The following is a 20,310-nucleotide window of genomic DNA, read 5'->3' on the forward strand; positions in this document are numbered from 1 at the left end:
AGAGCGTCCTAGCCAAGACAGGCAGCACCAAGTCATTACACAATTATAGATAGACAACATGAAAAACTACAATTAATCTAGTAAAAACCATAGTAAAAACCACACTCCCACAACGTGTTGCTGCCACCCCCGTGCTTCACGGTTGGGATGGTGTCTTCGGCTTGCAAGCCTCCCCCTTTTCCTCCAACCACAACTATGGTCATTATGGCCAAACAGTTCTATTTTTGTTTCATCAGATCAGAGGACATTTCTCCAAAAAGTACAATCTTTGTCCCCATGTGCAGTTGCAAACCGTAGTCTGGCTTTTTTATGGTGGTTTTGGAGCAGTGGCTTCTTCCTTGCTGAGCGGCCTTTCAGGATATGTCGATATAGGACTTATTTTACTGTGGATATAGATACTTTTGTACCTGTTTCCTTCAGCATCTTCACAAGGTCCTTTGCTGTTGTTCTGGGATTGATTTGCACTTTTCGCACCAAAGTACATTCGTTTCTAGGAGACAGAACACGTCTCCTTCCTGAGCGGTATGACGGCTGCGTGGTCCCATGGTTTTTATACTTGCATACTATTGTTTGTACCGATGAACGTGGTACCTTCAGGGGTTTGGAAATTGCTCCCAAGGATGAACCAGACTTGTGGAGGTCTACAATTTATTTTCTGAGGTCTTGGCTGATTTCTTTTGATTTTCCCATGATGTCAAGCAAAGAGGCACTGAGTTTGGAGGTAGGCCTTGAAATACATCCACAGTTACACCTCCGATTGACTCAAATGATGTCAGTTAGCCTATCAGAAGCTTCTAAAGCCATGCAATAATTTTCTGGAATTTTCCAAGCTGTTTAAAGGCACAGTCAACTTAGTGTATGTAAACTTCTGAGCTACTGGAATTGTGATACAGTGAATTATAAATTAAATAATCTGTCTGTAAACAATTGTTGGAAAAATGACTTGTGTCATGCACAAAGTAGATGTCCTAACCAACTTGTCAAAATTATAGTTTGTTAACAAGAAATTTGTGGAGTGGTTGAAAAACAAGTTTTAATGACTTCAACCTAAGTGTATGTAAACTTCCGACTTCAACTGTAAAATCTATTTTAGCTGTTCACTCACAAGGGTCTCAAGTAATTTCACCAGGGGTGACAGCTTTGAGATTGGCCTATAATTATTTAAAATAGTTGAATCTCCCTCTTTTAAAAGGGGTAGGACAAATGCTGATTTCCAGATCTTTGGAATTTCATTACATTCCAGGGTTAGATTGAACAGATATGTAAGTGGCTCAGCTATGAAATTTGCTCTGGTTTGAGTCGCGCTGTGCAGACTGGTGAGAGTTGTCCGGGCTACCCTACTTCGGTCTGCACTTCGGTCTGCAGGTAGTATAACTTTTCATTACATTTCATTACATTTCATTATAGTACAACGGTTTGATTTGTCTAATCTTAGCAATTTCTTCTTAGCTAGCTACATAGCTGTCTTTGTATCAAAGATAATTGCGTAATTATCATATTTCGTCGTCCTAACGTATCTGCCCAGCAGCTAGCCAGCTAGCTAACTCCCACCGTCTACATAGCTAGCTACATAGCCGTCTCTGTATCAAAGATAATTGTGTAGATAATTGTGTAGTCTAGAGCGATTTTCTAGGTTACCTAGCCAGCTATTGTCGTTCTTTTAACGCAACGTAACGTAATCAACACTGCTAGCTAGCCAGCTAGCCCCTGAATCAACAACGCAGCCACTGCCAGCTAGCCTACAAAGTCAACAACGCAGCCACTGCCAGCTAGCCTACTTCAGCAGTACTGTATCATCTTTAATCATTTTAGTCAATAAGAATAGCAGCACTGTAGAAACTATTACCCTCAACTGAACGACTTGATTAGTGTAGTGTTAGCTAGCTACATAGTTGTCTTTGCTGTCTTCGTATCCAAGATAATTGTGTAGTTTAGAGTGTGTAGTTTTAGAGTGATTATCTTAATTTACAGAGGTTAGCTAGCCAGCTATTTGTCGTCCTTAACGTAGGAGACACTGCTAGCTAGCCAACAGCTAGCCAACGTCTACCGATTAGAACTCAACAACCCGGTCGCATTCCGCCTCGCTCCACAGGTAGTATCACATTTTCATTTCATTTCATTACAGTACAACGGTTTGATTTGTTTGATCGTAGCTAGCTACATAGCTAGCTACATAGCCGTCTCTGTATCAAAGATAATTGTGTAGTCTAGAGCGATTTTCTAGGTTACCTAGCCAGCTATTGTCGTTCTTTTAACGCAACGTAACGTAATCAACACTGCTAGCTAGCCAGCTAGCCCCGAATCAACAACGCAGCCACTGCCAGCTAGCCTACAAAGTCAACAACGCAGCCACTGCCAGCTAGCCTACTTCAGCAGTACTGTATCATTTTTAATCATTTTAGTCAATAAGATTCTTGCTACGTAAGCTCAACTTTCTGAACATTCGAGACGTGTAGTCCACTTGTCATTCCAATCTCCTTTGCATTAGCGTAGCCTCTTCTGTAGCCTGTCAACTATGTGTCTGTCTATCCCTGTTCTCTCCTCTCTGCACAGACCATACAACGCTCCACACCGCGTGGCCGCGGCCACCCTAATCTGGTGGTCCCAGCGCGCACGACCCACGTGGAGTTCCAGGTCTCCGGTAGCCTCTGGAACTGCCGATCTGCGGCCAACAAGGCAGAGTTCATCTCAGCCTATGCCTCCCTCCAGTCCCTCGACTTCTTGGCACTGACGGAAACATGGATCACCACAGATAACACTGCTACTCCTACTGCTCTCTCTTCGTCCGCCCACGTGTTCTCGCACACCCGAGAGCTTCTGGTCAGCGGGGTGGTGGCACCGGGATCCTCATCTCTCCCAAGTGGTCATTCTCTCTTTCTCCCCTTACCCATCTGTCTATCGCCTCCTTTGAATTCCATGCTGTCACAGTTACCAGCCCTTTCAAGCTTAACATCCTTATCATTTATCGCCCTCCAGGTTCCCTCGGAGAGTTCATCAATGAGCTTGATGCCTTGATAAGCTCCTTTCCTGAGGACGGCTCACCTCTCACAGTTCTGGGCGACTTTAACCTCCCCACGTCTACCTTTGACTCATTCCTCTCTGCCTCCTTCTTTCCACTCCTCTCCTCTTTTGACCTCTCCCTCTCACCTTCCCCCCTACTCACAAGGCAGGCAATACGCTCGACCTCATCTTTACTAGATGCTGTTCTTCCACTAACCTCATTGCAACTCCCCCAAGTCTCCGACCACTACCTTGTATCCTTTTCCCTCTCGCTCTCATCCAACACTTCCCACACTGCCCCTACTCGGATGGTATCGCGCCGTCCCAACCTTCGCTCTCTCTCCCCCGCTACTCTCTCCTCTTCCATCCTATCATCTCTTCCCTCTGCTCAAACCTTCTCCAACCTATCTCCTGATTCTGCCTCCTCAACCCTCCTCTCCTCCCTTTCTGCATCCTTTGACTCTCTATGTCCCCTATCCTCCAGGCCGACTCGGTCCTCCCCTCCCGCTCCGTGGCTCGACGACTCATTGCGAGCTCACAGAACAGGGCTCCGGGCAGCCGAGCGGAAATGGAGGAAAACTCGCCTCCCTGCGGACCTGGCATCCTTTCACTCCCTCCTCTCTACATTTTCCTCTTCTGTCGCTGCTGCTAAAGCCACTTTCTACCACTCTAAATTCCAAGCATCTGCCTCTAACCCTAGGAAGCTCTTTGCCACCTTCTCCTCCCTCCTGAATTCTCCCCCCCCTCCTCCCTCTCTGCAGATGACTTCGTCAACCATTTTGAAAAGAAGGTCGACGACATCCGATCCTCGTTTGCTAAGTCAAACGACACCGCTGGTTCTGCTCACACTGCCCTACCCTGTGCTCTGACCTCTTTCTCCCCTCTTTCTCCAGATGAAATCTTGCGTCTTGTGACGGCCGGCCGCCCAACAACCTGCCCGCTTGACCCTATCCCCTCCTCTCTTCTCCAGACCATTTCCGGAGACCTTCTCCCTTACCTCACCTCGCTCATCAACTCATCCCTGACCGCTGGCTACGTCCCTTCCGTCTTCAAGAGAGCGAGAGTTGCACCCCTTCTGAAAAAACCTACACTCGATCCCTCCGATGTCAACAACTACAGACCAGTATCCCTTCTTTCTTTTCTCTCCAAAACCCTTGAACGTGCCGTCCTTGGCCAGCTCTCCCGCTATCTCTCTCAGAATGACCTTCTTGATCCAAATCAGTCAGGTTTCAAGACTAGTCATTCAACTGAGACTGCTCTTCTCTGTATCACGGAGGCGCTCCGCACTGCTAAAGCTAACTCTCTCTCCTCTGCTCTCATCCTTCTAGACCTATCCGCTGCCTTCGATACTGTGAACCATCAGATCCTCCTCTCCACCCTCTCCGAGTTGGGCATCTCCGGCGCGGCCCACGCTTGGATTGCGTCCTACCTGACAGGTCGCTCCTACCAGGTGGCGTGGCGAGAATCCGTCTCCTCACCACGTGCTCTCACCACTGGTGTCCCCCAGGCTCTGTTCTAGGCCCTCTCCTATTCTCGCTATACACCAAGTCACTTGGCTCTGTCATAACCTCACATGGTCTCTCTCCTATCATTGCTATGCAGACGACACACAATTAATCTTCTCCTTTCCCCCTTCTGATGACCAGGTGGCGAATCGCATCTCTGCATGTCTGGCAGACATATCAGTGTGGATGACGGATCACCACCTCAAGCTGAACCTCGGCAAGACGGAGCTGCTCTTCCTCCCGGGAAGGACTGCCCGTTCCATGATCTCGCCATCACGGTTGACAACTCCACTGTGTCCTCCTCCCAGAGCGCTAAGAACCTTGGCGTGATCCTGGACAACACCCTGTCGTTCTCAACTAACATCAAGGCGGTGGCCCGTTCCTGTAGGTTCATGCTCTACAACATCCGCAGAGTACGACCCTGCCTCACACAGGAAGCGGCGCAGGTCCTAATCCAGGCACTTGTCATCTCCCGTCTGGATTACTGCAACTCGCTGTTGGCTGGGCTCCCTGCCTGTGCCATTAAACCCCTACAACTCATCCAGAACGCCGCAGCCCGTCTGGTGTTCAACCTTCCCAAGTTCTCTCACGTCACCCCGCTCCTCCGCTCTCTCCACTGGCTTCCAGTCGAAGCTCGCATCCGCTACAAGACCATGGTGCTTGCCTACGGAGCTGTGAGGGGAACGGCACCTCAGTACCTCCAGGCTCTGATCAGGCCCTACACCCAAACAAGGGCACTGCGTTCATCCACCTCTGGCCTGCTCGCCTCCCTACCACTGAGGAAGTACAGTTCCCGCTCAGCCCAGTCAAAACTGTTCGCTGCTCTGGCCCCCCAATGGTGGAACAAACTCCCTCACTACGCCAGGACAGCGGAGTCAATCACCACCTTCCGGAGACACCTGAAACCCCACCTCTTTAAGGAATACCTAGGATAGGATAAAGTAATCCTTCTCACCCCCCCCCTTAAAAGATTTAGATGCACTATTGTAAAGCGGCTGCTCCACTGGATGTCATAAGGTGAATGCACCAATTTGTAAGTCGCTCTGGATAAGAGCGTCTGCTAAATGACTTAAATGTTAAATGTAAATGTAAATCAGCTGCCAGATTTAAAAAGCAGGGATCAAGAAGATCAGGACCTGCAGGCTTTCTCTGATCTAAGGATTTTGTTTTATGTACCTCCTGTGCTGAGATTATTCTAACTCTCGGGAATGTAACAGTGCATTTCTATGGAAGATACAACAGGTATGTGACAGCCTTGCTTAAACTTTGAATATTAACAATTCCAGTTCCCAACAACTCCACTAGATGGCAGTGAAAGCTCACAAAAATGTATTGAGATTAAATGCCTTTGATAAATAGCAGTTGTGGGGAGTCTGCAACCACTGGTGTTTCATGGCCAATTTCTGGCACTGTAATAAAGCAAATTATATAATACAATTGAATATATTTTGTTTCCCCCTGTTTGTTCTAATAGTAGATGTAGAAAAGGAAACGTTCCTATGGTTTCCCTTATTTTCCCATGACATTATCTTAACATTTACATTTGACATTTTAGTCATTTACAAGACGCTCTTATCCAGTGCAACTTACAGTAGTGCGTGTGCATACATTTTCTGTCCTTGCATTATATCCACTCATCTGACTTCATCTGGCCAACGACTTGTTTTCTTCAGATAATGTGAAGTTGGCAGTGCAGCCTCAGCGTTGTTTTCCTTTATCCAGGATGTGAATGGTCAATTTGATATAATAGGTTTTTGTCTCACATTATCAGACGTGTTTGCCTGTAAGTGTTTTTCTCCAGCCTAATGGGTAATACGGTTAGGGGTGGGAAATGTCAAGGCCACTCACTCTTTTGTTATGGTACAGTTATTTTTCCGTCTGTAAGGGAGTGCACCACCACACACACACACACTGCCGTCCTCATTCTGGGAAGACGGGGCATTCCTTTCTCAGGCCTATGAGGAAAACAATGAGGAGGTGGAGGGAAAGAGCTAATTTTAGTGTGTTTGTACAGAAACGTGTGTATGAGTTTGTCTGGACCGGAGGGAAGGGAAAGGGTCCGATGACACACTTCCTACAGTATTCCCCCCACCTGCCCAAAGAGCTCTCTGTCTGTTTCAGTCCTCACACCCACGTGAACATTCAAGGCCACTGTGTTTTCCAACTCTGGGGTTGTTTCTTTCAACCAGAAAGCTTCCAGATCCCTCATACAATTAAGCCGTCAAATCCACTAAGTTGAGGTAAGGGAAATCTCTGATACGAGAGACTTTACTTTCCAAAAGTCCACTGATCCGAGACCAGCCCAAACCCATGCCTGCCCATGCCTGCCTAGCTGGCTCAGTCACAATGCCTGTTTTTTTATTTCCGTGCAACGGCCGGTGCTTCCAGAATTTAGTGTGTCGTTTCACACATGGCTGACTGCGTGCTGCCAGACTCTCCAGTCCAGTCCACAGTGGACCTAAAGAAACAAAGGGAAACGGAGACCACCCCATCCTTCCTGTATAGGCCTACTACTGCTGTCCCCCCAGCTCTCTCTCCAGCTCACCCCAGCACAGAGAGCTCCTTAGGCCCATCCATTGTTCAGCTGGTGGAGAGAGAAGGAGGAGGGGGAAAGCGAGGGAGGAAGGTGTATTTCAGGCCACCGTTGATGTGCAGGAAGTGTGGTCTCAGCCCCAGTGTCAGATGTACTTTTCCTGCCTCTCTGGTTCTCTGGCTCTGCATGCCTCATTCTCTCTTTCTCTGACTGCCTGTTCGCCCACCGAACTGTCCCAGTGGTCAGCCCTACCGACCGGACAGGGAGACAGGATGGACTGCCTGGCCAGCGGCTACTGCAGGTCCCAATCGCTGCGCCGCCGCGTCTCCTCGGGTAGGTGACCGTTAGGAGGGGACCTGGTAGTTACAGGAGTAGAACACACCATGCTGTGACACAGTGACACGCACCAAAAGATACAGGGGACCACCAAGGCCACGCGATGACCTTAGTCTCGAACCTTCCGAGGATGAAATTGAATGGTTTTGAATAGTGTTCTCTAAAGATAAGGCGTTGACTTTGGAAGTTGAAAATGAACCGACGTCGCAAGTATTGGTTTTGGAGACGGAAAGGTAAAGCTGTTTCTGATGTTAAGATGTGGAGAATTTGACTGTGTTACTGTAGGATTGGCGTCGATGGTTGCAGTTAGGCAAATGGCCACAGTGGCAGAGGGATGTAGCCTTATCTGTGTATCTGTTTAAGCTGGCCCCATACTGTAGAGTAGACTATATACAATCGAACAGAGTACAGGTATGACATAAGTCAATAAGTGAAAGTGTGTGAGAGAACAAGGGAAGGTGTGCAAATTGTGAATTGAATGTAACAATTTCAACCCTCTTCGTGATCCAGTCGAAACCTCAGCCTCAAGCCCTCTAGTGTCTCTCCTAAGCCTGGGATCCACACAAACCCTGCCACCCACACAGCCGTCTTAGGAGCATGCCAACCCCTCTCCCCCAGCCCCAATGCCCTCTATCCTGCCCCCCATTAACTGAGATGACATGTAGCTAATCTGTATTCTCTACCAGTAAGAGCTCCATTTTCTGAATGTTATCTTTGGCTGTGCTCCCAGACGTCAGCTGCTCGGTTTATATTACAGCTCAATGACCATATATTTTGTTAAAAGTGACATATTGTGTACCATAAACAGGAGCAAATCATAAGAGGTTACTGAGGGACAGAGAAAGTGATTAGGAGATGTATGCTGCCTCCGGTGTACTAGACATCTAGCTCTGTGTGATTTCATCTCGTAAGTGAAGGGATGTGTATGATTATTTATGCAACTAACAAGTATTTCATCCAATATTACATGACCTTTATATATATATATATACTGCAATAGACAACAGCTATAAGACCACAGCTATAGAAGATTCAGTCTCATGGTTGGGATACATAGCATTGCTGTCAAGGACCAGGACTGGTGTTGTAGAGAGTGAGTGCACTTATAGTTACCAGCCTGGGAAAAAAAGTATGTTTTGTTCTCTGAGTCCTGGGAACCGTCCCCTCTCTCAAGTCCCTGTAACAACCACTCTGTCCTTTTGGCAAAATCCCCGATGGCCCATTACCCGATTTTGTGTGTGTGTGTGTGTGTGTGTGTGTGTGTGTGTGTGTGTGTGTGTGTGTGTGTGTGTGTGTGTGTGTGTGTGTGTGTGTGTGTGTGTGTGTGTGTTATAGAGAGGAGGGATAACTCTCCCTCTGTTCATAGTAGAAGAGAGGAAAGTGTGAAGCATGCTTTCTTTCTGTGGGCCAGCAGGAAGGAAAAGGCTGGGAGAAGCAGGACTTGCTCCTTTCACCACACTCATTGTTACAATGTGGGGAGGGTCACATGAGAGAGGACGGGAAACACTAAGCACAGCCTAGATATATGGTTACTAGGATGTGCTATAGGAGGACGGTCTCATTATAATGGATGGAAATTAATAAATGGAACGGAATTAAACATGGTTAAATAAAGATCAATTTAAAAAATAAAAAGTGGTTTCCATATGTTTAATGTGTTTGATACCGTTCCATTTATTCCATTCCAGCCATTCAAATGAGCCCGTCCTCCTTTACTTCCTCCCACCAGCCTAGATCCTATCTGAAGCTTTGTTGTGTGCACTCGTGTTGTTTTGAGCCTATAGCTGCAAAACCTCAGCTTGTCTACCTGTGGCAGAACAAGTCTAGTGAGATACTGTAGCGTTACCAATAAAGGTCAATGTTTAGCACTGCAATAGTCTCTCTGAGAGCGGTTGTTATTGTATCTCTGTTGTTCATGGTATGTCTCTCTCTCTCTCTCTCTCTCTCTCTCACTCTCCATTGATCCACAGCATTCCTCCCAGTGTGCCTGAGCACTGACATCATCCTTCGATCACATTACTGAGCACACTGACAGGAGTTGCATGCTCTCACAAACACAACATTATGGAAATGCACATGTTTTTTCAAACACACACCTGCCGTGGTGGGATTAGTGTGTTTCACTGCTGTTTGTGTGGTTTGTGTGTGTGTGGAGTGGTGTCCATCAGATGGTGTGAAACTGTGAGAAGAGGGAAGGTTGTCATCGCCCTGCAGCAAGGTTTGATTTATTGAGTGTGATGAGGTCTCATGAAAGAGTTGATTGAGGAGTAAAGTTATATGTTTTCTGCATAGAACAGCATTGCAATCAATACTCAGGTCAGCCACCAGGGGGTGGGAGTTTGACAACACCTGAACATCCATTTACTCTTAAGGGGTCTACACAGAATACAGCAAACGGAGCCGACGGAGCGTAGCGCAGTGTCACAATTGTCTTTTTCCGTCCTGCTGCTTTGTTGACAACTGCAACCAACTCGCACCCCAGGTGTTCAGCCAGTCAATCCAAGCTTCTACAGTGGTTTCAAATGCTCTCAGATACTTTAATTGTTTAATCAATTGTGTTTTGGAGATGAGTGCTGTTGTCTGGCAGATTATTATCTTGCCGTTCTTTTGTGGCTTGCTCTTCTCTTTTCTGTGTGACTGGATTGATTTTGACGGGGCTAAATTCTGCCTGCAGAGCAGATTTGGGGCGAGTCGTTCACAGCAGGTCATGCCAACCGGACTATGTGAGATTAGAAGAGCCAATCAATGTGGTCTGGTGCTGTGACATGTGGCAGATGCCATTCATGCCATGCCCTAGTGACAGATGTGCCCTTCTGTCCGTTATGGGGGCAGCAACCATCAGCCATGCTGTGTCTGGATATGTGGGTGTGTGCGTGTTCAACTAAGCGCATATGTGTGTGTGCTGCACCGTACTGTGTGTGTGTGTGTGTATATGTATGTGTGTGTATGTGTGTGTGTGCATGCATGCTCACGTGTGTTTGTGTGTGTGCGTGTGCGTGTGCATGCTCACATGTGTGTGTGCTTCCCTGTACTGTGTGTGTGTGTGTGCGCATGTCTGTATTCTGCAATATTTCCTACTGTGACCTTCATCAAGTGTGAGGCAGAGGAAGTCAGAGAGATTACAGGAGAGACCGCCAGGCTGAGATGAGAGAGTGGGAATCTGCATGCAGCCAGGGTGTGTGTACAGTAAGTGATGTGTGTTTAATTAATGGTGTGCGAGTGTGTACGTGTGTGTGTGTCGCGTATCCTCCACTCTTAGAGATGTGGTGGGTAGTGGCTATGCACAAGACTCTGAGAGTGTGCTTACACAGCTGGAGGAGAGCCCAGGGGCTGGGGCGGTGGCATATGGGGGGCAGACGGGGGGGGGATCATTCACTGAATCAGCCATATATCAAAGCCCCAGAAGTTTTTGGTCACGAATGATAAGTAACCACAAGGAGACTTTTCAGTGACGTTCTCGTTGACTGGACTATTCTATAAGCAGTGTTTTACTTATACCAGCAGTATACGGGAAGATGACTGCAAGGGCTCCGTAGTCACAGAGCAGGAATTGAAATGACCTGTTTCATTCACTGAATTTGAACAACATAATGGCAGCTGGTAAAGAGTTGTGCTTGAGTGTGTGCATGCTTGCGTGTATGTGTTTCGGAGATACAGTGAGGATATAGCCTAGTCTGAGGGCAGTCAGAAAACGACTGGCGATGTGGCATTTGCCGCAGCACTTTTCAGTCAGGTGTGGTAGCGCCACATTACATTTGATTTAGTTTAATAAAACACATCGACTCAAAGTGTTAAAAAGAGGGGCCTCGTGATTTGTCAACTCGCGCACAATTTCTCAGTCTTTCACATCGGAGTGCTGCTGTAGGCTCTTTGGGTGTCTTGACCAATCAAAATCACGTAAATCGCAGGTCGTGCCCGGGCACAACACACATTGCTCAAGGCGCATTCTCCATTTTCTACCGGTATTTATTTAAAAGGCGTGATAACACATCACTTCCGACAGACACAAGCAAACATAACTTCTTACGGCTGGGGGGCAGTATTGAGTAGCTTGGATGAATAAGGTGCCCAGAGTAAACTGCCTGCTAATCAGGCCCAGAAGCTAAGATATCCATATTATTAGTAGATTTGGATAGAAAACACAACCAGGAAGTGGGTAATCTGAGGTTTGTAGTTTTTTAATCCAAGATACAGTGTAAATTTGGTCTGATTGCACTTCCTAAGGCTTCCACTAGATGTCAACAGTCTTTCGAACCTTGTTTCAGGCTTCTACTGTGAAGGGGGAGCGAATGAGTGTCAGACCATGAGTTGGTCACGCGCGTGGCCGTGAGAGCGAGCTGCGTTCCATTGCATTTCTAAAGACAAAGGAATTGTCCGGTTGGAACATTATTGAAGATTTATGTTAAAAACATCCTAAAGATTGATTCTATACATCGTTTGACATGTTTCAATGAACTGTAATATAACTTTTTGACTTTTTGTCTGGACCTAGTGCTCACGCCTCATGAATTTGGATTTGTGAACTAAACGTGCGAACAAAAAGGGAGTATTTGGACATAAATGTTGGACTTTATCGAACAAAACAAACATTTATTGTGGAACTGGGATTCCTGGGAGTGCATTCTGATGTAGATCATCAAAGGTAAGTGAATATTTATAATGCTATTTCTGACTTCTGTTCACTCCACAACATGGCAGGTATCTGTATGTCTTGTTTCGGTCGGTGCCTGAGCACTGTACTCAGATTATTGCATGGTGTGCTTTTTCCGTAAAGCTTTTTTGAAATCTGACACAGCGGTTGCATTAAGGAGTAGTTTATCTATAATTCCATGCATAACACTTGTATCTTTTATCAATGTTTATTATGAGTTTTTCTGTAAATTGAAGTGGATCTCTGCAAAATCACCGGATGTTTTGGAAGCAAAACTGAACATAACGCGCCAATGTAAACTGAGATTTTTGGATATAAATATGAACTTTATCGAACTAAACATATATGTATTGTGTAACATGAAGTCCTATGAGTGTCATCTGATGAAGATCATCAAAGGTTAGTGATTCATTTTATCTCTATTTCTGCTTTTTGTGACTCCTCTCTTTGGCTAGAAAAGTGGCTGTGTTTTTCTGTGACTAACCCTAACATAAACGCATAATCGTCATAAAGCCTTTTTGAAATCGGACACTGTGGTGGGATTAACAACAAGTTTATCTTTAAAATGGTGTATAATACTTGTATGTTTGAGGAATTTTAATTATGAGATTTCTGTTGTTTGAATTTGGCGCCCTGCGCTTTCACTGGCTGTTGTCATATCGATCCCATTGACAGGATTTGAGCCGTAAGAAGTTTTAAATAAAATAAAATCAAAGTTTGCCTGGCCATGCAGTCGTGGGTGAACAAGGTGTACAGGAGGGGACTAAGCTCGCACCCCTGGGAGGATCCGGTGTTGAGGATCAGCGTGCAGATGTGTTGCTACCTACCCTCACGACCTGGGGGTGTCCCGTCAGGAAGTCCAGGATCCAGTTGCAGAGGGAGGTGTTTAGTCCCGAAGGTCCTTAGCTTAGTGATGAGCTTTGAGGGTACGTGGTCACGTAGGTGTTCCTTTTGTCTAGGTGGGAAAGGGCAGTGTGGAGTGCAATAGAGATGGCATCATCTGTGGATCTGTTTGGGCAGTATGCAAATTGGAGTGGGTCTAGGGTTTCTGGGATAATGGTGTTGATGTAAGCCATGACCAGCCTATCAAATGTAGCAGCCTATACACCTAAACATTAGCGATCTGACATGAAGTATTGCATGGAAACAAGAGCCTTTTTCAGTCTGATCAATTGTAGGCTACTAACAACAGCAGCTGCATAGTCTAGCCTACTATGCTCTCTGTCCCTCTGTCCAGGGTAAACAAAGCAGTAACCTTGTGTATTTACAGCCCATTTGTTTGTGGGAATATGTGAATAGGATCAAATTTGGTTTATATTCTAAGTTGGGCTGACTAGGCTACCTAGAGTTGATCAATCAGCCATATTGTGTGGGAGGAGGGGAAGGGCCAGAGAGTGGGGAGGAAATGATTAACTGGAATGGATCAGGAAACACAACAGTTGACATAGACTGTGAGTTATCTTTTCACTAGGCCTACAGTTACATAGGGCAGGACTACACAATGCAAACCAGAGAGAGCTCAGACCTGTAAGGTTTATTGTCCAATCATGTTGCTTTCTCTGTGTCTGTGTATAGGAAACCCCCCTATTTTAAAAATAGAATTCATATAAAAAGTACAATGTTTCTGCAGTTTGACAGGGGTTTCATCCTCCCCAAGGTCCCATCATAGCCCATATTTAACCTTTTTACAACAGATGAATTGCGTCATACCGTGTAAGGTCTGGAGTTTTACCTTGTCGGGTTACCAGATCAGGAAAAACTATGGGCCCCAGAATTTCTCTTCCGCCACACCACTCTGGGACCTGTGGCGCCAACTGCAAACAGGAAGGATGATCTTATTTACAAGCAAGCAGTGAGTGTGTGAGTACTGTATGTGCTTGTGTGTGTGTGAGTGAGTGCCTGTGTTTGCGTGCCAGTGTGTGTGTTTGCATGCCTGTACTATACAGTGTGTGTACGTGCACTACAATTCAGAACAGCTATGGAGAGTGAATGTTAAAGCAAACCCATCACTCACTGTCCGAATATCAATGGTGCTGTGAAATGCCACCGTGGCGACTAAGCGCCACCTTGACAATAATCAATGAAAATGTCGACTCAGGGGAACCATTCGGTTGGTTGACATAATAGTTCAATAGGAAGCCAGATGCTTGTCTTTTATCTGAAAGTAATTTCCATGTGAAACGATGAACTCCCCAGGTGTACTTCTAGAGTCTGCTGGTCCACTCTGTCTTCGGTGAAATGCCAGACTCAATGTGTTATTACTACGTAACTTCAACAACTTGATGTTTCAGCCGCACTTAAATTAAGTCCACCTTCAACTGAAACGGTAGAAACGGAACGGAAAGTGAAATTGGCTCACTGGTTATTTTTATGCATTGCTAACATAGTACCGTATTTCATCCATTCCACCCTTGAGTTCAGAGAGCTGGAAATCCTGTGGTTTTACATACAAATGCTGCCAGATCCTATGTGAGTCCATTGAGCCGTGAGGCAGCATGAGCAGAAAAGGCTGGTCCCTCCAATCTACCCCAGTCTCTTTAATGACTCCCATCTCTATTAGACACACTCCTAATGTCTGTAATAGAGGGGTGTTTTATGGCCTCCACACACACTAAGCCAGGCACATGGTCCCTCTTGTCTCTGTGACTGCAGGCCTGTGACCCTTAGAGCAGTGACCTGGAGGCAATCATGGCTCTGTAGTAAAACCAGTAAGACTGTAACAGAGTAGCTGTCCACTCTCAGGTCTGGCATATGTACACACACACACACACATGCTCACAAATTCAAACTCACACGTCACACACACACATTTCTTTATGTGAGGCAGTGGGGATGTTGGCGTCACGACATGGTTACTGGTCTCTGGGGTTTGATGGGACCCTTCCTGTCACTAATGGCACTGTGCCTTAACGAGGTGTGATGCCGGGAGGGAGGCATGGTGGCTTGGCCCTGAGGGTGCCCCTGGATAGTGACTGCTCTGTTGTCTGGTTCTCTCTCTGTCAGTCAGGAAGCATGGTGACCGGACCTCTGGAGAGAGAAGTTAACAATGATGGGACTATGAGGAGAGAGGGCTACCAGCCCCAGGCTCACTGTCTGACTGGGGGAAGTAGACTGGAGGGGAGATGGAGAAGGGATGCAGAGAGAGGGATGAGATGAAAGCGAGGAGCAGAGGAAGAAGGAGCCCATTGGGCAAAAACTAGTTGAATCAACATTGTTTCCACGTCATTTCAACCTAAAAATTTAATATGATGAAAACTGATTGGATTTGAAAAAGTGATCAACGTAAGGGAATTGTTTCTTTTTTTCACCCAAATTTTAACCTAAATCCAATGACATGGTGACATTTGTTGTTCATTTCGCGTAGAATATAGGTTAGTTGACAAAATCCCAGTGGGAGGTCAGTTCAGGAGTGTCGAGCGTGCCACGCTGAATTAGAGCAGACATGATCAGAATGATTCCCCTAAATGGCCATTGTGTGTGCAAGCATTCCTGTGTGTGTGTGTCTGTCGTGAAAACTGAGTAACACTTGGCCGTCCTACAGGTCATGTTCTCAGGCCAGTGTGAGTTCACAATAGAGCACGTATGACAACACTTTCCCCCTACCTCTTACTCACCATATCAAACCAGTGGCTCTCTGTTCAACCACAAACATACCTCTCCATACTCTGCTGGTAAATGGGGGTGTGACTTTATTCAGTGAATGGTTGTCACATAGGAGTGGCAGGGTAGCCTAGTGGTTAGAGCGTTGGACTAGTAACCGAAAGGTTGCCAGTTCGAATCCCCGAGCTGACAAGGTACAAATCTGTTGTCCTACCCCTGAACCCACTATTCCTAGGCTGTCATTATTTGTAGTTAAATAAAGGTCAAATAAAAAAAAAGGAACATTTGTCTCTAATGCCATAGGAATGGAGTAGGTGGAATTTAATGTCCTCATCGCACACTGCCCCCACGCACACCACTCTGACTCAACTGCATTCAAAGGGTGGTGGGGGCACTGGAGTTGTTAACCCACCCCTGAGCCTACTGTCACATGACCACTGCATTGGTGGGAATGGAATAAAAACTCAGACAATTGACTGAGACACGTGGAACGTCTTTTTAAACAAAATCTTTAACGATTGCTAGAAAATCTGATTCGCCGTCATTGACTGATCTATTTTTTTCAGTCATCACCCACCTCATCCATCTATCCCTCGCCCGGCCTCTCTCTCTTTCTCTACCTCTCTCTGGCTCCCCTCTCTCATCCTCTCTATCACCGTCACTCTCCCTCTCTCCTTGGAGGGGGAGTAATTGTGTGAGGGTCAGCACCTGACAGCCGCGGCCAGTAGCAGCAGCAGCGACAGCAGATGAGAGCCATTGGCTTCCTCCCCACTCTCTGGCCCTTCCCCTCCTCCCACACAATAGGGCTGATTGTCTGCGTGACACACACACACACACACAGAAGGGGTCTTACTGTGTGGGTAACGTTCCCCCGCCATATGCCCCGTCACCGTTGGAATGTGATTATCTTACAAGCTACGGATTGGAAACACACAGAGAGGAGAAAGGAGGAAGAGGTACGTTGAAGTTATAGTAAGTAAGAGAGCGTGTGAGCGAGAGAAAAGCAGGACGAGAGAGAGAGAGAGGGGAGGGTGTGAAGGCGATGTAGACTAGACGGAGAGAGAGGGAGGGGAGGGTGTGAAGGCGATGTAGACTAGACGGAGAGAGAAGGGAGGATGGGGCGAAAGCAGCAAGGCAGCAGTTTAGCGCGAACCCTGACCCTGCCTGTGTGCCTCTGTGAGAGCGAGAGGAACGGAGAGAGGGAGAGGTCGATTTTTCCTCATCATTCTGGCTTAAGTGTAACAAGGAGAAGGATATCCTATCTCTGTGGATGGTAGCTGTTGACTCTGACACACAGACCCATGCTGGACTAACGGAAGCCTTGTCTCAGGTCAGTGGGTTTTTCTCTGGTAGACGGAGTGGACTTAAGCTCTCTGGTACACTGTAGCCACCGAGGGCACAACGCTGTGTTCACAGCTGTATTATACAGACAGGGGTGTTTATCACTGGTCCCAGAGCAGCCAGAGGAGCAGTCTACTGCTACTGAATACTGAATACTGGGGTAAAATGTGGGGTTGTAGTTAGTCTGGTGACACACAGAGCTGATGTTCAGTATTCCGAGTCGGTTACACAAAGGGAGGAACACCTCACAAACGAGGGACCTTACACCACAGGATGTGCCTAAGATAGCATGATAAGTATAGCAGGGAGTGTGAGGGGTGTTTGTGTGTGTGTGTGTGTGTGTGTATGTGTGTGTGTGTGTGGCTGTGCCTGGGGGTAGGAGGGGTATTAAGATGCAAGCAGGCTTTGTTTGTTGGCTGAGCCCCAGAGCTGCAGCCTCTCTCAGTAGTACACATGCAAAACACACACACACTTGCAAAACACACACATGTGATTTGCATACACACACTGACACACAGTGGAGGACTACTGCAGTTAGCCTTCTTGGCCACTGTTACAGCCCTTATCTGTCCCCGGGGTGTGCTCTAGCAGAGATGTTAGCCACACCAGCTGCATGTAAGTGTTGCCATAGCCTACCCTGCTGTAGCTGAAGCTGCTATTTCACCTTGCTGTTAGAGCTGCAACAGTATCTGTTGTTATTCCCAATGGTGTTTATCTTCAACTGTTAGCTTTCCTTTGCCATATCTGAAGTCATCAACTCTTGTTGCTGTGTAGGTCAATCTGATAGTGATAGATACCCTAGTAGTTAAACCATTAGCTTCACCTGCTACAAAATGTTAGCTGTAGCCAAGGGGTCTTGCTGAGACTGGACTGTAACTGTTAGTGTTCCCTGCTGTGTTGTTGAAACAGGCATGCAGGGCGACTAATGGCGCAATTCCACTAGAGGAACCAAGCCGGAACGTGCCGGAACCAGCCTGAACTAGGCTTGTTGGTTGTTGGTTGTTTTCCATTTGTTGTGGAACTAGAAACAGGACTAGGTTTAATTTGCGGGAAAAACTGCTAATGAACGATGACGCATTTTGACAGAGATATTGTTGTGATCCTCAGTGACTGGCATTTTTAAGTTTGGAGGAGGGAGACGCGCTGGAGGAGATAACCAGGAGTTTTGTTCCATCGTTTTCATTTCGGTTCGTGGGCAATAATGGAGACTGAATGAGAGGAGACATACAATGTAAGTTTTCATCATGCGAGGAGAGAATCGCTTCAGCTGGTTGAAAGACCGGTAGAACCGTTTTAGGCTGTAGATAGCACCTTTTTTTCTAAGAGTGTAGTGACATGTCTGCTACTGGTGTCTGACTTCCTTTTATTGCTTGGACAAACTGTCCAAAATACAGCTATGAAGCTGTTGTTAAACGAGGCGGTCAGGGCCATCTCAGCCGCCCTGGCTGTCCTGTCTGCTGCCCTGGCTGTCCTGTCTGCTACCCTGGCTGTCCTGTCTGCTGCCCTGGATGTCCTGTCTGCTGCCCTGGCTGTCCTGTCTGCTACCCTGGCTGTCCTGTCTGCTGCCCTGGCTGTCCTGTCTGCTGCCCTGGCTGTCCTGTCTGCTGCCCTGGCTGCCCTGTCTGCTGCCCTAGCTGTCCTGTCTGCTGCCCTGGCTGCCCTGTCAGCTGCCCTGGCTGTCCTGTCTGCTGCCCTGGCTGTCCTGTCTGCTGCCCTGGCTGTCCTGTCTGCTTCCCTGGCTGTCCTGTCTGCTTCCCTGGCTGTCCTGTCTGCTGCCCTAGCTGTCCTGTCTGCTGCCCTGGCTGTCCTGTCTGCTGCCCTGGCTGTCCTGTCTGCTGCACTGGCTGTCCTGTCTGCTGCCCTGGCTGTCCTGTCTGCTGCCCTAGCTGTCCTGTCTGCTGCCCTGGCTGTCCTGTCTGCTGCCCTGGCTGTCCTGTCTGCTGCCCTAGCTGTCCTGTCTGCTGCCCTAGCTGTCCTGTCTGCTGCCCTGGCTGTCCTGTCTGCTGCCCTGGCTGTCCTGTCTGCTGCCCTGGCTGTCCTGTCTGCTGCCCTGGCTGTCCTGTCTGCTGCCCTAGCTGTCCTGTCTGCTGCCCTAGCTTTCCTGTCTGCTGCCCTGGCTGTCCTGTCTGCTGCCCTAGCTGTCCTGTCTGCTGCCCTGGCTGTCCTGTCTGCTGTCCTGGCTGTCCTGTCTGCTGCCATGGCTACTTCCTCATCTTCACACAGCTGATTGAAGTGCTGATTCTGCTGCTGACGCTGGGCCTCAAGTGTCTCCAGGTATGAGGCCTTGGCCTCCCTCATGAAATTCAGGTATTTGCTGGCTGTGCTTGCAGTGTGTTTTCTCTTCCCTGGGGAAATATTTAGGCAGAATTAATGACATGTACAGTTCAGGAATAAGGCACAGACTCCAAAGCAAACCTGAGGGCAGCCTGTGTGAGTGCAGTTTTGTTCTCCAACCATGTATTGTCTCATCAAATGTATTCAATATTATCCAGCAAATGCCAGTATGGGGCCAACCAGATATACCAACCAGATACACCAATGATGCAAATAATAAAGTTCTATGATTAATTGAATCATTGTGACAGTTTTATATGTAAAATCCTAGATCCACACTGTCTCCATTAATAATGTTAAGGAACATAACCATGCCATGTCAAAAGCCCTCTGTGGACGAGATTGCCCACCCCTGTTGAAGACAGCTAAATTGTGTGATTAGGGCTAAACAAGTGAACATTGACATTGAACTGTTTACCAGACCCTTGGCGCCTGGGGGTGCAGGGCTCAGGGGTTGCAGGAGCATTGATTGTGTTGATGGACCCTGGGAGTGTAGGGTTCTGAGGTTGTGGCTTCACTATTCGAGCACACATTGGTAGCTAGCTATATAGTAATTTGGCTAAAAACAATGTATTACCGTGCTGATCATCGCTGCTCTGCGTCATCATGGCTTCAAATATCGCTTTCTGGTCCACTTTTGTTGTTGTAGGTCTTTTATCTTTTTATAATCATGTTTGAATTTGTAAATGTTTTTTCCTGCACTGTTTTATTGACCGATGGATTCCGATCTCGGGTAATGTATCCAATATTTGATCAAAACCACTTGGACATCTCCAACTGACCAATTTGCTGCTTCTATTATTCGTTTTTAGCTTTAGAGAGTTTGGGGCTCCTATCTGAATCCTATGGTTCTCCCCTGTGGCCCTGTCCTAGACTCCTAGGACTAAGACTGTTACGGTGACCGTATTACCGCCACACCGGCGCTCACGAGTCATGAAGGCAGTCAAATTCCATATGTCCGTTTAGTCACGGTAATTAGTCTTCTCCAAGCTCTGATGCTGCTGATGGTC

At 47.1% G+C, this 20,310-nt stretch overlaps 1 protein-coding gene across 4 annotated transcripts in view; it reads left to right on the top strand.

Moving 5' to 3' along the window:
• Positions 1-20,310, top strand: part of fgd4a (FYVE, RhoGEF and PH domain containing 4a) — a 106,641-nt gene that overhangs the window by 12,947 nt on the left and 73,384 nt on the right. The window contains exon 1 of one of the 4 annotated variants that reach the window (XM_065009810.1): positions 7,152-7,371. The exons of 2 other annotated variants lie outside the window; for them this stretch is intronic. In XM_065009810.1, coding sequence (XP_064865882.1) covers positions 7,188-7,371 — 184 coding nt within the window. In that variant the 5' untranslated portion in view covers positions 7,152-7,187. Of the gene's footprint in view, positions 1-7,151; positions 7,372-7,447; positions 7,608-20,310 lie in introns of those variants that run through there. One more of the 4 variants, XM_029634669.2, reaches the window with a different exon arrangement.

The sequence above is a fragment of the Oncorhynchus nerka genome, linkage group LG25, assembly GCF_034236695.1.
Source record: "Oncorhynchus nerka isolate Pitt River linkage group LG25, Oner_Uvic_2.0, whole genome shotgun sequence".
Classification (NCBI taxonomy): domain Eukaryota; kingdom Metazoa; phylum Chordata; class Actinopteri; order Salmoniformes; family Salmonidae; genus Oncorhynchus; species Oncorhynchus nerka.